This window comes from Acartia tonsa, chromosome 11 (genome assembly GCF_053477335.1).
Source record: "Acartia tonsa isolate MP-2025a chromosome 11, ASM5347733v1, whole genome shotgun sequence".
In the NCBI taxonomy this organism is placed as follows: Eukaryota; Metazoa; Arthropoda; class Copepoda; order Calanoida; family Acartiidae; genus Acartia; species Acartia tonsa.
The window spans coordinates 48,155,192-48,176,496 of record NC_137270.1 but is presented as its reverse complement, the minus strand read 5'-3'; the positions used below and the strand labels follow the sequence as shown (position 1 = coordinate 48,176,496).

Here is a 21,305-nt window from a genome sequence, read left to right as displayed (position 1 = left end):
AGGTCAAACGTTACACACATAACACCACGAAAACTAAAAAACACCACCCCCCCCCAACTAACGGAAAAATTTAAAGATAGAAAATTATAAATACCAAATAAATAAAACCAAAAACACCCCCCCCAACTAAATTATTCATTTTAAAGGGGTGACATATTAAAATGATTATTTAAGAAAACATTAAATAAAAGAATGTCCTTTTATAGACTAACTTTTTAAAGGGACACTTATAAAGGAAAATTTATAAGTAAGATAATGTGGTTTTAAAACATGATAAAAAATAACTTAGGTTATAAAAATGAAAGACTTGTAAATTATTCTTCATAAAAGATAATGTGGCTTATGAAATATGATAAAAGATAACTTAGGTGATAAAAATTTGTTGAAATAAAGTTAAAAATAAGCTAGAAAGTCAAAAGAAAAAAGAGACTGTCCTTTTATAAATTATGCTTTAAAAAGGGACACTCGGTCAGTTGATATATCAAATTGAAATGAATATTGTTAAAAAATTATTAAATAGATTATTAACAAAAAATAGCAAAAGGAATGTAAAAATCTGTTTAAAATCGAAATAATAAATAACGGAAAAAACTTTAGAAAAACAAAGATAAGACGGTTCTTTTAAATAAAACATCTTTTTAAACAAACATAAGACTGTTCTTTTATAAAACATCTTTTAGAACTGGACAAAAAATTGTCAACCCAAAGTAAAGTAGCTAGGTATGACATTAGTTCATTAAAAATACTCTTACAGCAAACATATCTCAAAATTAAAACAGTTAATCTCAGTTATAGTAAACAAGAATTCTTGGTTTAATTTATTTTGAAATGTGAAATAAATTAAAATTATAATATAAAGTAATGTGAAATTTCAGAGAAGAAAATGGATCAAGGGAAAGATAGAGAAAGGAAAAGATATGATAGGTAAAAAATTATTACTTAAATTCTTCTTCAGTAGATGGATTTTTTTCTGTAGCACGCTTTCTGTAATGTGTAAATAAAATAAAGTAATATAAAGTAAATAAAATAAAGTAATATAAAGTAATGTGAAATTTCAGAGAAGAAAATGGATCAAGGGAAAGATAGAGAAAGGAAAAGATATGATAGGTAAAAAATTATTACTTAAATTCTTCTTCAGTAGATGGATTTTTTTCTGTAGCACGCTTTCTGTCGCAGTAATCTTTCAAAGTTTTGTGTATCCACCTAAAGAAAGATAGACTAGTGGAACGATAACCTAAACAAAAAAAAAAGTCTATGGGCTAGGAAGCTAGAGAAGTGAGTAAAATCTAGTAAACTATAATAAAAGATATCCCTCAAAAGAACAAATTAAAATGGTAAACATTCAAGAAATGTCTTTATTAACCATAGCAAATTTTCTTTGAATTAATTAATTTACGGTAACATTAATTCGAAGCTTTTTAGAGTTATGAAGTATATGTTAAAAGTAACTTTAAAAAGATTACCCTCATTAAGTCAAGGGTAATAATACTTTTAAAATGAAAAGTAATATTGATAAACTCATTTTAAAAGGGGTAATTTTATATGGGGTTCATGTAAAGTTACCTGCAAAATCATAACAAAGGAATAACAGACAAGTAGGTAGCGAAGAATAGCTACGTTTATACCCAATAGCTGCGTGCACAAAGTTGAGATAAGTGTTCCATCCTAGAAAGAAAATTTTTCTTCAGAATTTAATTTCACACATTGTATTAAAAATATTGTTACGCTTATGGTATTAAAAAATTCTCAATTTTCAGTGATATTTTTAATTAAATACTCAAAAAAGAAATGTTAATACTCAAATCTCCTGTGATTATAAAATACTCATTGAACTTTTTCTCAAAATTTTTTTTGTCAAGCTAATTAATGCCATACCATAATTTATGAAAGTTAACTTTAATGAAAGATATTTAATATTGATAATTAAAACTAGATAAGAAAATAAGATAAATTAGTATGAATGATAACTCACATCAGTATTCAGTAAGTTTATAAGACCCAACTGAATCTTGTGCTGAGATAGTAATGGGTTCTTCTCCCAAAACTTAGCAAGAGCGTCGTCGATAATGAGGGGCTGCTGTAAGGTGTAGTTGACCCTAAACAAAGATATATCACTTATGAAAATTCTTTTTAATTCTTTAAGATAAAATTTTGATTAAACTAAGATAATGAATTACATTAGTAAGAGTAAAAGTTTATAATTTACATAATACTATATTAAGGGGAAAATTTTTCCAATGATAATCAACAAAATTTTCTAAATGCTTAGATTTAAAATTAAATTTTCCAATGATAATCCACAAAATTTTCTAGATACTTAGGTTAAGTTTTCCAATGATAATCCACAAAATTTTCTAAATGCTTAGATTAAGTCTTCCAATGATAATCTACTAAATTTTTTTTTAACGCTTAGATTTAAATTTTTCCAATGATAATCAACAAAATTTTCTAAATGCTTAGCTTAAAATTTTATTATGATAACTTACATCATATTATACATAAATTCTTGTATATTCTCTTGGACTAAATTAACATCAATAGTGGACACAGTTAATTCTTCTAACATTTCACTTTTATAAACTTGTAGCTGCGGGCCGCAGGCCATTTCACAGATATTGTTACGAGAAATGTTAAACATTTCACAAGTAAAGTAAACTTTCAACTAAAATACCTGAATAAAGTAAGATGATACTACTTGATACTACTTGATACATTTTTCTGTTGACGTGCAAAAATTCTGAAATTAAAAAATATACGTAGTTTATATGTTGTAATTAGAAAGATAAAAAGCGAAAATTTTATGACAAAGATATTTTATATATATATAGTTAAACTTAAATTTTAAGATGTTGTGAGGATAAAAGTAAATTGAAAGTTTGGGGATATTATAATTAAAAGATAAAATTGAAAAATGATAAATTAAAATTATAAAATAATTTATGGATTTAAAAAGTCTTAAAAATAATTATTGCTAAAAATTAAGTGGAAAATTTGTTGGAAAAATTAGACGTGTAAAATGTTATTGTCAGGGGAAGATATAATAATGGAAGGTACAGGGGTGGATACATCATGATTCAAATTTGTTGAAAGTTGGGAAAGATCCATTTGTAGTTCTTTTAAAACCTTAAACTGCTTCTTGTTCATCAAAAGTCTCTTGAATAGCAAACCTAAAAATAATTAAAATTATTATATTTTTTTTTAGGAACGGAAGTCAGTCCAGAGATGAGGATAGAGGCGTTAAACGATACAACCAAGGAATGAGGGATAAGCCATATGAAAAGAAAAGATCTAAAAACGATAATAGAGAATCATCAAGTGATAACTCCATTGAAGAAATTGCTGTAAAGCCAAAGAAAACTGGTTATACACATGGTGAAATAAAAAATGTTCTGGGCGCTGCCAAGATATTCCTGTCACCAAAAAATGTGGAAATAAAAACAATGCTAGGACAACAAACACAAATCTTTGACAAAACAGTATCTGAAAAAGATTGGAAAAGTATGAATAAGAAAGTAATGGAAATGATAGTTAAGGAACTCAATGAAAATGACTCAAGAAAGACAAAGTTTGTAATCATGGATATTGACATTTTCTCATGCTTTAGCAGTGATAGTTATGATAAAAATCTAGAGATGTACATTGGAAAGATGAGTGAAATGATAATGTCAAATGTGAATTTTGAAGAACCACCAACCATCCTGATCATGAGTTTTCCTGGCAACTCCATGGAAGATATCCATCTGCGCGATAAAAATTTGTTCCAACTAATAGAAGGGGTAAAGGAATATCTAAGACATGTAGGAAAACAGATAAATATTGAGTATATGAGCCACATTAGAAGCTCAATTGTAATGTCTGTGCTGCGTAGAAACAATCTGAATGAAAACACAAACACATATACCCAATATGTGAACAATCTAAAGGCCAGGAATACCAACAAGCAAGAAATACCTATCTTCTTTGTTTACAACCTTGAAAACACCCAAAAGTATTACTTCCAAGCCAGGTGTGTTGTGGAGTACATGGAAGCCGGTCATTTCATCACTGCTTTGACCATTCTGTTGAACAATTGTGATGATCTATTTGTTAGACAAAGGAAAGTGGAATACAATGAAAAGATATTTGGTACAACAAATAATACTGAGGAAGATAAGAAAGAATTCAAACCTACAACTGAAAGAAGTGATCTAAGATTGAAATATCATGAAAATAAAGTTGCTCTTCTAAAAGATAAAAAAACACAAGCGGAACTTGAATTGGAAGAGTTAAAGAAAACACAAAAGACTAGGAATCTAACTGAACTGACCAACAAACTCAAGAGGATTGAAAATAGAAGCTACGAGCTGCCAGAAAATGTAAAGCAGCTACGAAAGTACATTTCAACCTTGGAAATAAAAATAAAAAACCTTCAAAATGAAATATTAAAAGAAGATGATCAAGAAACAAAGATACTGCTGGAAATTAAATGTAAAAAAGCACAGAAGGAAATGAAAGAGCAAGAACATAAATTTAACCTTCAAAAAGAAGAAAGTGAGAAAGAATATGAAGACGACAAAGCAAAAAGAATCAAAATTGTACAGGAGAAAATAGAAAAAGAAAAAGCAGAAATTGCTAAAGATGACAAAAAAGTTGAAAGTGACTTTGAGAAGGAGAAGATAAGACATCTACAGAACATCAATAACAAGTGCCAATCTAATTTTGGATTGCTGGAAGATATTGTCAAACATTGTCAAGAGATACAAAAAAATCAAACTAAAATGACAACAGAAATGACCACAAATGATTCCCTTGAGAAAGAAGTCCAAGAATTAACTTGGAAAAATGGTAATTTGACAGACAGACTAAATGCAACGCTTGAAGAATTGGAAAGAGTAAAGAAAGAAAAAATGGAAAATGAAAAAAGATGGGAGGACTTACGCGAAGACTACAGGCGAAGCCAAGACCATTTGATAGAAATGCGTTCTGACATAACAACAAAAGAACAAGAAGTAAGTCAATTAACCAAGAAATTAGAACAAAATAAAATCCTTGATATGGAAACATTTACCATTAGAAGTGATGATATAGATGAAGATGAAGAAATGGAGGAAGGAAAAAATGATATGGATGAAGAAATGGAGGAAGGAAAAAATTGAATGACGTCACAAGCAAAACACACAAGTGTAAATAAGTGTATATATTATAATAAAAGTAACACATAATTGCCAGTTAGTTTTAAACTAGTAAATATAAAACATTGGAAAATTTTCTAAAGTAAAAATATTTAAAATTTGCTAGTTATATTTGAGAATCAAACTTTTGATAAAGTATTTGTAAAGTTTTATGATAACATTAAAGTCCAATTTTTAAAAAAAAAGATTTATAAGGTTTATAAAGATAATATTGAAGATACTTAACTAGATTAAGTCTTCAAAAAGATAATACTTGTTTCCTATTTAAAAGTATATGCAAATTATTACTTAAGAATCAAATTGAAGGTTTCGTGATAATTTTAATGTCCAATCTTTAAAAAAAAAAAAGTATATGAAGATAATATTGATAAAGTATTTGTAAAGTTTTATGATAATTTTGAAAGGTTGATAAAGATAATATTGAAGATACTTAATTAGATTAAATCTTCAAAAAGATAATACTTGTTTTCTATTTAAAGATATATTTAAAGTTTCAAATTAAATGAAATTTTAAAATGATAACCTTGTAAAATATTTGAAAATTACTTGTGAAATTGTATAAGAAGATAATATTTGGTGAAAGTATTTAGAGTTTAAACAAAGATAATTAAAAGTTAAACTAACGTTTTCTTTAAAAGATAGTTAAATAAGATATCCTTAACGTTTACTTGGCGCATTTCTTCAAAAGATAATTTAAATTTTATTTAAAGTTAAAACTTTGTTAAGTATGATATGATAACACTGGATAAAAGGATATGTAAGTTCAAATTTTTTAAAAATAAGATTTTAAGAAAATAAGAAAAAACGAAGTAAAAATAGTAAAATTTAAAGTCTTAAAAACGAAAATATTCTTGATATTAAATGATAAAATTGTTGTATTTATAAGAATAAAGTGTAATAGATCAAGTAAAGTATAATACTCTAACATAAAGATAATACTACGATAATTCTTTTTGCTTTCAGATCAAAATGAAAGTAATGAAATGGTTACTGATAATTTTGGTAACAATTATAAACACTAGGAAAGGAGAAGAGGAAACCATCATATATGGCACATCCCACTTTGAGGTAAGCGAAAAATTAAAAGATAATTTTAGAAAGCCAGAAAAGATAAAAATAGAGATATTGGGCATAAAAGAACTTAAAACTTTAGAGTTGCAACTGGAAAAAAATCCCTTTTTGTCTATATTAAAAGGGGAACCAAATGTATTTGACAAATGGAATGAAATCAAACAAAAACTAGGGGGTTTTGACACAAAAGATAATGTGGAGAATGATAATACATGTTATATAACAAATTTGATAGACGCAATGACATATATATTAAGCACTGTTCCAAGGACAAAAAGATCAGTAGATAATATTGATGGACTAAGTGACGAAGAAATCGAAAATCTGTTTATAGAAATACAAAATAAAATTAAAACAGATCATAGAGATATATATGACGAAAGCCAAATTTTGATTCAACAGGTTATTGATGCACAGACTACAACACAAGCAAAAATAAAATTTCATAATTTTAGAAGATATTTAATGTGTCAAGTAAATGATAAAAAGAGAGAATTATTGTTAATTATTGGCTACAATTTAATGAAAGATACACAGCTAAAAACTCCAATGGAATTAAAAAACATTTATAAATCTTCTTTAAATGAATTACGTATTAAGATTACTAATTTGCTTAATATTTTAGGAAAACAGTTAAGCTACCCTGAAGAAAATGAAAACGAAAATTGCAACGATGGAGGGGAGCAACCTGAAAATGGAGAAAACGATAATACAAACGATAATAACCAAGAGGATGAGAATAATGATAATCTTGACAATAATTCAGATAACCAAAATGGTGATAATCTTGACAATAATTCAGAGGATCAAAATGGTGATAATCTTGACAATAATTCAGAGGATCAAAATGGTAATAACCTTGACAATAATTCAGATAATCAAAATGGTAATAACCTTGACAATAATTCAGATGATCAAAATGGTGATAACCTTGACAATAATTCAGATGATCAAAATGGTGATAACCTTAATAATAATTCAGATAATCAGAATGGTGAAAACAATAACAATAATGACAACGATAACAGTGATAATAGTATCACTAATGAAAATAATTCTGATAATCAGAATGGTGAAAACAATAACAATAATGACAACGATAACAGTGATAATAGTATCACTAATGAAAATTCTAATCAAAGTGAAAATGAAAATGACAGTGATAGCTATAGTGAAAACACAAATAAAGAAAGCATTTTGCACTTTTATAATAATATTCGCAAAATGATAGTGTCAATTAATTTAGAAGCTAATGGAAAAGCTGGAAATACATTAAATGAACTAATCAATAAAATAGATCAACAACTGTCAGTTATGAAAAATGATATATCAAATAATTTTGGAGAAAAATTTAATGAAAGTCTTGAAGAAATTTATAAACTACTACAGAGCAGCTTCAACATATTAATCAACACCCTAAGTGATGAAGAAAAAAGGAAGCTGGAAGAGCTGGATACAATTACAGGTGAAGACAGTAATGTTAAAATTAACATCAGCCTTAAAATATTATCAATGGTTGAAACGATAAAAAGTATGGTGCAGTTACTAAATTTAACCTTTAAATCTTATCAATTAAATTGTCTAGATGATAGCTTTCTTACTAATAGGGATGATAATATTAGCGAAAGGAGTGTTGATAATGATATATGCCAATCAACTCCCAATAAATGCACTAGCGATGGTATCCAAATATCAGTTATGAAAGATAAACTTAAAAAAGTCTTAATGTTAGATGACATTAGTGAAATTAAAATAGATAATAAAAAGGGAAGTTCTGAAATCTATGAAGAAGTTATTGAATTAATTTCTTTCAAGGACTACCTCAATAAAATCTCTAATTTTGAGAAAAGTAAATATAATTTTTCATCTCAGAAAAAACAGTTTAATATAGAAGGTTTAAAGGAAATATTAGAAGATGAAAGAAAAAATCACAGTATTATGGAAACATTGATTCAAATTATAAATTATCTTTTAGAGCTAGAAGAAAAATTAAAAAATTCAGAAATAGCAGTTTTAGATAAAAAATTATTTGCAGAATGTAAAATTATGGGAAGTTTTAAAAGCTTAGTTGTATCAAACAATACAATTTTTGGTTTTAAAAAGAAAATATCGCCTGCTTATAAAGTTATACCAGTGCCATTTTGCTTCGATAAAAAATGTCTTATTCTAGATGCAAAAAATTATGTTATAGACAATAAGGGAATATGTGAAGGACAAATAATTGAAGATAAAAACTATTGTCTAAATGAAATTATAGATATTCCGTGTAAGCAAGAAAAGAAAAATACAGAAAAATGCCAATTTAAAAAAGCTAAAAAAGGTCAAACTATTATTTTGTTTAATAGGGAATATAAATGTGAAAGTACATGTACTTTTAGGAAAGACGGGATAATTACAGAACAATCTTTTATAACAAATAAAGATTTTAATAATAACTTTTCAGAAGATAAAACAATTTTTGAAAGATTTGCTTCAGAAAATATATATATTCAAATCTCACTATACATGGCAAATTTGATTCTAGGATATATTGTTCTTAGTATATTTAAAAGAATTATGAGAAAATGTATTAAATTGTGTCACAAAAAAAGGAAAAGAAAAGATAATATAGAAATGATAGTTGTAAATGAAGAAAATAGACCTATGGTTAGACCAGCTAGAAACCAAAGGCGTATTCAGTTTAATCCCACAGCACCCTAACTCATATATAAATTAATTTTAGATAATACCTGTGAGACACAATAAGAAAAGATTCAGCAGGATGCTGAAAATTAAAGATGTCCATAGTACAGCGCCAGAGAAATTAATGGAGGGAAGATCCATCTCATCAAGGTACTGTATTTTATCCTAAATAAAAAATAAAAAAGATAAGATAATTTTATGATAATCCTGGGGAGAAATATTAGAATGATAATTTTAGTACGATAATTTAAATAGAAAGACAAAATGGTTAAAGGAAAATTATGCGAGAAAATGCCTAAAGAAAATTTTAAAATATTTAATTTAAAAGTGTAAACTAAATGATAGTTAAAAAATTCATTAAAATAAAATTCTGTTTACTTTTAAGGTATCCAAAGATAGGTCAACAGACCCTGACAAGAATGAAATGGCGCTGACCGGTTCATTAACCAGAAATTTAAATGCCTGCGCCACAGTAAACACAGACATGAGTTTGGTAAACTGAAGGTAAATGGTGTTACTACAGTTCATTTTAGAAAATATCTATAAAAAATATTAAAAGATATTACTTTTCTTGGAAGATTTATGATAACCATGCAAAGTTATTGAAAGTTTAAAAGATAATCTTATAATTTATAAAAAGTATTAAAAAGATATTACTTTTGGAAGATTTATGATAACCATACAAAGTTATTAAAAGTTTAAAAGATAATTTTATAAAAATTGAAAGTAAAAATGATAAATTCTAGTAGACGTGTATAGATCACTGGCCACTGTAAAACTAATCATTAAAACATTATAGGAAATTGGGTTGAAACCAGTAACAACAAAAACCTGAAATTAAAGAAGCCAAAACTAACAAGGATAAAGAGATAGTAAAGTGATTCCTTACTTAATTTTTCATTGCAAATTAAATGTAAAAGTAGTGGTTTATTTTCCTTTTTATGAAAAATAGAAAACTTTATTATTAAAGAAATTTTTACAAATTATGTTAAGGTCTCCTCAGAAAGTTTTCAGTAAAAATTTTATGAAAAGTAAAAAGCAAATTAAGATTTTTTGTTGTTGAAAAGTAAAATTACAGAAGAAAATTTTTTCCATTTTAATCATTTGAATATTATGAATAAGCAAATTAAAATATTTTTATTTTTTAATTAGCAATTAGAACTTAAAAAATTTTTTTTATATATCGCTTTTGGAATTATTATTGATACAAATAAAAAGGGAAATCACTTATACCTGACTGATGAGTCAAGAAGTCGTTCCGGGTACGAGTCCGACAAACAAAAGCAGAGAAGTTCACCCATCTGCTGAGACAACATGCACATCCTTCTCTCCCTGAAATATGGAGAAATATACATTGGATATTCAATTGGAATTATCAGGAGCTGATGATCCGTAACCACTATGCAGCCAGGAGTGCGTACAACTAGAATACTGAAACAGCAGCTGCCACCAGATGAATCCCATATTAATCTTATTAATATTTCCAAAATGTGTTTAAATTTATACAATTTTGAGTTCTAAATACAAGCTAAAATTCGTTTTTTTCTTAAATAAGCAAAACTACAGTATGATTTTGAAATTTTTAATTTTAAGTAAAACAATTAGAAAAGTAAATTTTTTTCATATTTACATTCAAATATTCAAGTTATTCAGACAATTTTTTTTATCAAATAGTCTAATTAAAATTTTGTTTTACCTAATAAAAAGAAATTTTTAGCTTTTTGAGGGCAGACTGTAACACTTTTTAATTAAAAGTAATATTTAAAATAAAATTTAAGTATTGAAATTGTAGATAATTGTTTTGAATTAAATAAAATATGATCTCTATGACGTAAATAAAAGATATTAACCACACTTGTAAAATGTGATGTATTATTATAAAATTTTGTATTTGTGGAGTTGGATTGTGACTATTAAAAAGATTACACTGAAAATATAACATAGAAGAAAGTTTATTTTGTTACCATCATTAGCGGCGATTATTACAATCTCCTTCGATTTTGCAAAGAAATAACATCGTGTTAACATTAGTTTATCTGATAATTGATATATGGATGTTGTCAACATTGTAAAACGCGAAGCTTTTCTAAAATTAGGGTCGGTCCGTCCGTACGTCCGTCCGTTATAGTTAGTCCTTTTTTGTTAATTTAAACAGGTTAGAATTGTCCTATCGATTTCAAACTTTGCATGCTGATTCCTGTAACAGTTAGGTACGACTTAGAGAGCGCAGCCACTCTATAATCGTTACCAGAAAGTCCGTACGTCCAATCAAAACAAGCAGATTTTTTTGACAACAAATTTATAAATATTAAAATTATCTTATTCATATGATTTTTTTAATATCAATTCCTATTACAACAAGGTATAGTGTTATAAGCGAAGCATCCATATAATCAAGTCCTAAAAACGTCAGTATGTCCTTAAACAATAACATATATTTAATCAGTTTTGCAACAAATTTAAATATAATTTTGTATAGACATATGCATCAATATTCAGTTTATTCAGTTCTGACACTCTACAAGTGTTAATGTTCATTTGTCCTTCCATTTCATAGCTTTGCTTTTATGGATGTTGTCAACCTTGTTTTCCAACGTTTATGAACTAAACCTTGATAGCACAATCAAGGAATAAATTTCAAGGAATATAAATTTAGCAGGTCATTAGATTATGTCTCTAAATATCAAGCTTTGCATTCTAAATTGTTTTAAACTAGCGGATGCGCTCCTAGCCTCTAGAAACACTATATTCGAAGAAGTAGCGCATCCGCTCGTCGTCGGGAAGGTGATATGTTCGAATCTCGGTCCGACACCGCGTCATAACTAAAGACGTTAAGAATGGTTCCCACTGCTATTATGTCAGATGCGCGACGTAAATAGTTAGAATGGGGGGAATGCCTTGGCCCAAAACAGGCGCAACTCGTTGCCATGCACAGTTAGGACTTGTCAGACAAAGATCGTGCATCTCAGAGAGTTGGTAGTCTGATGGGTGAATGGACGCTTTACACTGCAATCATAAGCGGAGTATGTTTCAAGGTGCGTGGAGAAGAGGTCTTATCTTATATTCGAAGAAATATATCTTAGGGCAGAAAAATTGCAAAAAAAACATACCAAGACTTATTTACAAAATATAAAATATCCTAAGACCATATCAGAACCTATAAGATAAAAGAGAACCTTGGCGAGATTCTTTCGCTATAGATAAAAAATCTTACTACTTTGTATGATAGGTTAACAGGATGCTCGTGTATCTGTCTGTTAGCGACAAGATTGGGGGTTTCTCTTCAAGTTATTAGTCGACTTTAGAATTCCACGCCAGTTATCTAAAGGGATGAGAATATGACCGATAAATTGATATACATCCCCAATGATGAAAATCAAAATTACCCCTTCTCTGGATTACAATTAGTGGTTGAAACGTTAAGACACTTAAATCAATGAACCAACCAATTAAAATTTTGGTAAAAGTACCTAAAGTTGTTAAATTAACGAATAAAAAAGTTATTTTTAAACTTTGGGAACTAGTGTATAAACAGTCTAATGTACCCTCTCTCCTTGACTTTAAAAATAATGTATGCTTTGAAATTATTTAAAATTGTTCTAAAATAAATAAATTAATGCATAAATTTGATAGAAAGAAAAAAATGTAAATAATTAATATAATTTATGAGCCCTAATATACAACATGTCGGAAAAAGGACGGTATATAATTAATAGACAAGGAAAAAGTTGTACAGTCTTTTTCTATTTATATAAAATTCTGCTTTAGTCTTAACTTGCAAATAGAGTAGGGACAATGGACTGTTTATGACACTAGTCTCCAAAGTTCTATAATAACGTTGTATAATCGTTAGCGTAACAACTTTTGGGATTCGGTGAATTTTGATTGGTTCTTTATTAAGTTGAGTGTTCAAACGTTTCAACTACTAATTTGATTCTACAAAGGGGTAATTTTGTGTATCATGATTGAGCATGTACATCAATTTATCGGCCATTGTCTTATCCCTTTAGATTTCTGCTTAACTTGGGAGGGTGATGGGTATTCTCCTTGGTTATTCTTATATAAATGAGTCCGCTAGAGGAGCGTTAACCGCTAGTATGTCTTCCAGAAGTTGACAAAACCTCAACAAAAATAATATAAAACCTTCCAAAGACAAGTGATAAAGGCTCCGGCACTTCATTACTGGTCCGCTGAAAAGACACTTTGCCTTTGAGCAACACATTTAGTCGACAGCACCTAAAAAGCCGACACAAACAATTGACAATGTATTTCGTCGACAGCAGATAATATTATCAGGGAGGGGCAAGACAATTGGTTGTTAATTACACTAGTCCCTAAATCCTTACAATAACGTTTTCTTATTCGTTAACTTAACAACTATGGGGAAATTATTAGATTTTGATTGGTTGATTCATTTAGTTAAGTGTCCTAACATTTAAACCACCAATTGTAATCTTCAGAAGGGGAAATTTATATCTATGTATCGGCCATTGTTTTATCTCTTTAGATCTCTGTAATGCTATGTTTCTAAATCACAATTAGTTTGGAGATTTTTAGCATTATTCAGTACAGAATCTGAACAAAAACTGACGATTACTTGATTCATTAAATCAATATGAATTTACGGAAAGGAAACTAGAAAATTTTGACACCCCTGAACTTGAGGACAAAGGTTGGCTGACCATTTCATTTAATATGGACAAGGCACACAATAAATTAGGACGTTTATGCAAAAAATATAACAATGTTTTAATTTTTTAATTTTAGCAAAAATACATATATTTTAAACCATATATCTATAAACCTTACTGTACATACATGTACATACATCCCAAATGATGAATAACAAAATTACCCTTCCTATATATTTATATTATTTGTTAAAACGTTTGAAACTGCTTATTAATCACCAACCAATCAAAATTTATTTAATTTAAGTTTTTAAGCTCATGAATAAAAATACGTGATTTTACAACTTTGGGTACTAGTGTAATATACAGTCCAATGCCCTCTTCAGCTCTGTGAAAGTACAAATACTACGCATCTGGAGGTTTCTTAGGTTAACTAAGTTTTGATTAAGCCTTAGTTAGCTAGATACCCATAGGGTTAGCAAAATATAGAAAATCTCGACAAGTAAATTGCACAGTAAAAGTATTAAGGGCCAGGCATTCCTTCAATTTTTGGCTATTTTTCAGAAATAATGTTGTTGAAATATATAAACATTTACATTATTATCATTCACTAAGTTCGGCCTCCATATTCAATAAGGTGCTTCAAAATAACAAAAAAAACACCTACTTCAGAAAGTCTAGATGGTAGAAAAAGAGCAGGGATCTAAAGGGATAAGACAATGGTTGATAAATTAATGTACATCCCCAATTATGAAACACAAATTACTCATTCTGTAGATTATGATTAGTGGTTGAAACGTTTGGACGATCACTAAATAAATCAACATCCATTAAAAGTCAACGAATAAGAAAACATTATTATAAAATTTTGTGACTAGTGTAATAAACAGCCCAATGTACCCTCTCTCTAAATGTATCCACACGCCCATGCTTGCAAAAAAAATTATAAAATTCAGCTATCTTTAAATGTTTTTGTAGCTCCAATGATTTAATTTACAAAGGGACATGTGTATCACTTTGGTGACGGGCTATTTCGGGTGGTCATACAATAATACAAAAAATACAGATGGCTAATTTCCGGGAAGGGAGGGGACATTGGGCTTTTTATAATACTAGTCTTCAAAGTTTTATAATAACGTTTTCTCATTCGCTTTATAATAACTTTGATTTTCTTAAATAATTGGTTTATTAAGTCAATTAGTTTAGTGACCAAACGTCCAAACCACTAATTGTATGATAAATTCACTGAGTGAAAAAGTCTTATATATTTTTATTGAAATATATTGAAATAAATTTGTAGAACTATAAAGGCAGAAAATGTTGCTAAAAAAGAAGAAAATAATATGATCAACCTTGAGTTTAGTTGGATGTTAAAAGTAAACTGAAAGAGATTTTTTAGCAGGAGACAATAATCAGCATTGGGGTGGGTGTTTTAAAATACATTAATATAGTGATTTTGTGGATCTTCATTGCTTTTAAAAAATTCAGTTGTTTTCAAAATTAACTTACATGGTTTAGTTTGGGTAAATACTAAATATACTTTTTACGTATGTGTGTGTGTGTGTATGTGTGTGTGTGTGTATGTGTGTGTGTATGTGTGTATTTGCTTTTACCAATTTGTATTTATGGAAATTATAATGTTTTCAGTCAATGAAAAAATATATTGGGTGAAATATTTACATTAACAAAATTACTTATTAGTGAAATTATTTTATTTAAATTGTTAGGAGTTTATGTTGATGCGTTCTTTTAAAATAACAGCTTTCCTATAATAAGGGTGTTAGAATTGTCCTATCGATGTGCATGGTGATTCCTGTAGTAGTTGGGTACGATTTAGACAGCATAGCATTTCGATAATCGCTCCCAAAAAGTACATTTTAAACATGTTGATTTTTAACTTTTTTGACAACAAATTCTTATTTTCCGATCGACCTGTTAGTGAATAAAGTCATGATTGAATCGTCTATTTAACTTCAAACCCTTTTTAAAACCTTTATTTGTTAACTTAGATATATAAAATACCATGATTTTTAACTTATGTAAGTAAGCATATTTTAAATTATATAACTAAATTTTATTTTATTCAAAAATTCATTATCATTATACTAATATTTTTACAATATGATTAACTTTAGTAAGTATAAAAACTTGATTTATAATTACTTGGATGTTGCACAAGATTTTATAAAGTGAAACTCAAAGCTGACTACCCTCTTTACCCTATCCCCTCTTCTCCTACTGGATAAACGAAATGACCAATAAATGAGGTCCGTAAGAGCAACCTAAATTGACGAAAAATTTTCCCCTGTCAATATATCTTTACGTATTCTATATATATTCGGAGTCTAAATAAATTTAAATATTTATTAGGTTGTTTGTTCGTTTATTTGACTTTTGATTTAAGTTGGATTAAACTTCTTTTATCCAGCTTTTTACAAATATAGAAATGTACGATCATAAGATTAAAACCAGTTTTTTTAGCCCGTGCCTTCGGCAACTCGGGGATAAAAAAACTAGTTTTAATCTTATAATTGTACATTCTAAATCCGCGGAAAGCGGTTTATAATACGATGAAAGAAATAACTATTACTTCATATAAAAACAGCAGTAGGTACCATTTTGAATGTCTTTAACCCTTAACAGTCGGGCCCCTTGCCGCACCTTAATCAGTCGGGGGGGGGGGGGCGTTCAACGCCCCCCCCCCTATTATCTCAGTTCCTATTAGAGCTAGAGGGCTAAAATTTTTTGTGCAAGTCCCCTGTGTTATTATGAATTTCCGACCTTAAGTAAGTCAAGGTCAATTTTCGCTTCCTTCACCCTTTTATTTAACAACCTTTGTTTTTAGGTCCTTTTTTACTTAAAAATTTCAAACGGCTGTAATTTTTTTATTTTTGAAGCTAGAATAAAATTTTTTTTGCAGAAAATGTTTATCTTTATGTAAATTTTATATTTGAAATATCAAAATATAAATTTCTGCGGCCGCAGCTGTACTTGGCAGCTGCCAGCCGCCGCAGTCGGCGGTCGGCGGGAAAACGGCGGCGGATCTTTATGAAATTTTAATATGTTATGTAGACATATAAGAAAAGCTTAAGTTTGAAATTTGAAGTCTCTAAGTCAAAAATTGCGGCCACAGGAGCCTTTTAAAGATTTCTGGAGAACTGGAGGATCAGGACCTGCAGGATCATACCTGGAACCTAAAATTGTCTTGAACACCTGTATTTAATATGAGGATGTACTACTAGAGGATATTTTAGTATTTTGGTAAGATAAAATGCTTTGTTTTAGTCAAAAAAATATTTTTGCTCTTTACCTGGATGACCCTGCCAGGTTTGCTGGCATCCTGTGCCCGCCAGGATGGAGATATTAAAAAAATTTCAACTCTCTGTTATGTCTCATACCCACACTTAAAAAGTCAAGCAGTTTGGGCTCTTTATCTTTCACACACAGAAAATGAGATAGAAAAAACCGGATGGGGGGGCGTTCAACGCCCCCCCCCCCCCCGACCGTTAAGGGTTAATATGACACATTGTGACCCAGACTCGATCCACGACACCTCCCCGACAGCAAGATCTTTCCCTTTCTAACTTACTTGAAATAAACTTAATAAGGAAAACGCTCTGTTAGTGAAATCCCTCAATTCGACAAGAGGACCTTGTAAACCCACCCTCTTATCTCTTATGAAATTTAAATTGTATAGCAATTGCAATAAATATACGCGGATATTATGACATAAAATTGTCGTCAATCTGGGTTGCTAACATGAAAATTGTTTATTTGTCAGTTGATTCATCCTGTAAGAGGGAAGGGAATTGGGTAAAGGGAGTGAAAGGAGGAAATCGTTATTTTGCCCTCTGCAAGTTTCACTTTATTAGAAAACATACAAATCTGGTGTAAGATTCAAATAAAACTTTATGCAACTCGCATAAAAGTTATTTTTTTTTCATAGATTTATTAGTGGTTCTTTTTCTGTTAAAGGGAAATTTCCAATCTGTCTGATGCATAAACTAAAGTATCATGTATGTATATCAATCATTACACCAAATATATCAGAATTAAGAAAGAAGATTTTTTTTATGGGCGGTTGGGTAGAGGTACCATCCCTCAAATTAGTTATAAACCTTCCCAGATCTTATGAGAAGCTACATTATAAAGTAGAACCATAATGTCCTTTGTTACAAACAGACATACACACATAGATCCTGTTACTTTATTATAAGGATTATTTTTATTTTATTGAGTTTTAAAAGGGTTAAGTTAAATACCTTTCCGACAACAACCTTAATTATTGTTAGTTTGATAATAGTTATTTCTCGTATCGTATTATAAACGGCTTTCCGCGGATTTAGAATGTACAATTATAAGATTAAAACTAGTTTTTTAGCCCCGTGGTGCCGAAGGCACCGGCTAAAAAAACTAGTTTTAATCTTGTGATTGTACATTTCTATATTCGTAGAAAACTAGATATAATACGATGCTAGACGTAGTTTTTTCGTATGGATGAGAACCGGTTCCTATCCACCGGATTCGAATGAATACGAGAAAACACTTTCCAAACCTAAACTTCATATTAAACTTATATTCAATGTTTTTATAATGTGTAAAAATAATATTCCATTAACTAGCAAAGGGGTGGAGATATTGGACTGTGAATTACAAACTAGTCCCCAAAGTTTTATAACAGCGTTATATTATTCGTTGGCTTCAGAATATTGATTGATTGGGTCAAAGCTTGTAGTGTCCAAACTTTTAAACCAATAACCAAGAAGGGCTAATTTTGCTAGGATGTTTAAAAATGTATCATCCATTAAAATCCCTGCGATGTGCATGCACATATAGAGGGTGGGGACATTGGGCTATTTATCCCACTAGTCCCCAAAGTTTTATAATAACGTTTTCTTATTCGTTAGCTTGACAACCTTGGAGACCTTAACTTAATTTTGATTTGAGTGTCCAAACGTTTCAACCCCTAATTGTAATCCACACAAGGGGTAATTTTGTGTATCCTCATTGGAGATGTACATTAGTTAACCGGCCATTGTCTTATCCCTTTAGATCTCTGAGACTATATCTATTACAGTTTTGTATAATATACACTCATTGAAAGTTTAGCCTCCTATCCTGCAAGTTTATAGACAAAAGGACAGAGACATAGAAGGATCTAATGGGATAAGACAATGGCCGATAAATTGATGTACATTCCCAATTATGATACACAAACCTAAGATTAAGATTAGTGATTGAAAAGTTTAAACACTCAACTTAATGATCCTAGCAATCAGAATTCACTGAAAGTTATTAGGCCAACGAATAAGTTATCATAAAACTTTGGGGACTAGTGTTATAAACAGCCCAATGTCCCTTTCCTCCCTGCGAAAGGATAGAGCAATTACTTAGTTTCATATCCAAAACTGTTATTAATCGCATCGTATTATAGACAGCTTTATGTAACATATCAAACTGAAAAATTATAAGCTGTTTTTTTTGGTGATTTTAGACTAGTTTTCTGACATCCATCGCCCTTCCCTATTACATATATATCAACTAATTTTTTCTTTTCTTTTCAGAATATAAGAATAAAATGTAGTTATTAAAATGTAAAAAACTCTACAGTAATGGGGAACGGGTGTTCAGGTGATATTTTTAAAAAAATTGGGGGGGGGGAGGAGTGGCGTTGATTATCCTACCCCCTCATAATATTATTTACATAAAAGTTTAACGAATTAAAAAACGTTATTATAATACTTTTGGGACTAGTGTAATCATTATTAAACAGCCCAATATCCCCTTCCTCCCTGGAGGTAAGAAGTGATATACTGGCGATCTAACTGGCGAGAGAGAGAGAGAGAGGGGGGTTGATGGGCTGTTTATAACTCCAAAGTTTATAATAACCTTATCTTATTCATTTGCTTAACAACTTTGGGGACTTTACTGAATTTTGATTGGTTGGATCATTAGGTTGAGCGCTAAAACGTTTAAACCACTAATTTTAATCTACTAAAGGGTAATCGTGTATCATCATTAGGAATATGCATCAATTTATCGGCCATTGTCTTATCCCTTTAGATTCCTGCGATCTATGCATCTTTTTATTCTATGCAAAATGTCTTTAAATTTGTCTAAATTGAAATCAGCAAGCCAAAATATTTGTTGCATATTCGTATCGACAAATAAAATATTATTTAAAATGATGTTTAGATTTGATAAATAATAATTGAACAAGGATAGTTTTGTTAATTATAATCGGAGCAGCAACAAGATAAAACATTTTGTTTTAAATAACAGTAATACAGAATAAATTGCTTAGTATAAACAACTCGCAAATATCAACTACAGACTTCGTAGATATTTAGGGATCTAAAGGGATAAGACAATGGCCGATAAATTGATGTACATCCCCAATGATACTACACAAAATTAAACCTTCTGTACTTCGCTTATAAACAGTTAACTTAATGAACCAACCAATTATAATTTAATAAAAGTCCTCAAAGTTGTTATGCTGACGAATAAGAAAACATTATTATAAGACTTTGGAGACTAGTGTAATAAACAACCCAATGTCACATATCTAATTGATACACAAAATTACCCATTCTGGTCATTACAATTTGTAGTTGAAACATTGAGACAATCAACTTAATGAACTAAAAAATCAAATTCAATAAAAGTTCCCACTGTTGTTTAGCTTACGAAGAAGAAAACGTTATAATATCATTGGGGACTAGTGTAATGAAAAGCCCAATATTCCCAAAAATGATTATTTTTGTATTTCTAGGAGAAGCGACACCGGACCCTAGTCCTAAGCGGAGGCGCTACAGCATTATCAGGTAATAATTGATCATTAAAACCTTGGGAATGGCCGTATTTTCTAGACAGCTATCCTAAAAAGTGAATAGTTAGTTATAGCATCCCATTATAGACAGCTTTCAGCGGATATTAAGATAAAAATTGTAAGATTAAAAAAAAACAGTTTTGTTAGCCCCGAGGGACCGAAGGTCAGGGCTAACATAACTTGTATTAGTTTTAAGATTTTTGTATTGATATTTGAGGAAAATTATCTGTAATACAATGCTATACATGATTTTTTAATATGGCTCTTAGAACTGGTTCTAATCCAGTGGATATTAATAGATTTCGTTCGAACCCACACTGTAAAATAAATTATAGTATAGAAATAACATTTTTACAATAATGATTTAAAGTTTAAATGAAATTTATTTATTCTTCATATATAGCTTATCTTACTCTTTTGCGCGTGTAAAATTATTTTTAATTTTCAATCTGACTCTCTTATCGTTTATCATTAGCTATAGAGTAGCTCCACAAAACGTAAAAACGCTTGATTTAAAATGTAATAGAACAATATCAATATTTTTATTGTTTATCAATCAAGAAAATCAAGAATAAAGGGATCGTTAAAGCAAATTTTATTAAAATCTTATTAATGACAGCGTTTAAAATAAATTGTCTGTAATACGATCCTAACCATGATTTTTCAGTATTGCTGATAAACGGTTCTATTCCAGCGGATATTGATCGGTTTCGAAGCCATACGTTCAAATTCTAAACTTGAAATTAATACATTATTACTTGGAGGGGACACTAGATTTGCATGTTTTAATAAAGTGAAACTCGCAGCAGTCTAAAATAACAATACCTCCAAACCTACCCCTTTACTCCATCCCCTCCCAAGTACAATATGAACGAACTGACCAATAAATGAATTGTTAAGCAACCTAAATAGACGACA

At 29.4% G+C, this 21,305-nt stretch overlaps 1 protein-coding gene and 2 long non-coding RNA genes across 3 annotated transcripts in view; 2 read left to right on the top strand and 1 right to left on the bottom strand.

Moving 5' to 3' along the window:
- Positions 1-2,992: 2,992 nt before the first annotated feature.
- On the bottom strand, positions 2,993-9,275 carry LOC145332653 (uncharacterized). Its single transcript, XR_013884250.1, has 2 exons — positions 8,972-9,275; positions 2,993-3,167 (listed from the first exon to the last, which is right to left on the bottom strand). It is a non-coding gene; the product is annotated as an uncharacterized LOC145332653 (long non-coding RNA).
- On the top strand, positions 8,733-9,847 carry LOC145332654 (uncharacterized). The gene is made up of 3 exons (XR_013884251.1): positions 8,733-9,074; positions 9,310-9,428; positions 9,724-9,847. It is a non-coding gene; the product is annotated as an uncharacterized LOC145332654 (long non-coding RNA).
- Positions 9,848-19,117: 9,270 nt separating this feature from the next.
- The window catches only part of LOC145332125 (kinesin-like protein KIF17), a 54,746-nt gene continuing 52,558 nt past the window's right edge, over positions 19,118-21,305 (top strand). The window contains exons 1-2 of the mRNA XM_080177070.1: positions 19,118-19,186; positions 20,331-20,382. Coding sequence (XP_080033196.1) covers positions 19,168-19,186; positions 20,331-20,382 — 71 coding nt within the window. The 5' untranslated portion in view covers positions 19,118-19,167. The remainder of the gene's footprint in view (positions 19,187-20,330; positions 20,383-21,305) is intronic.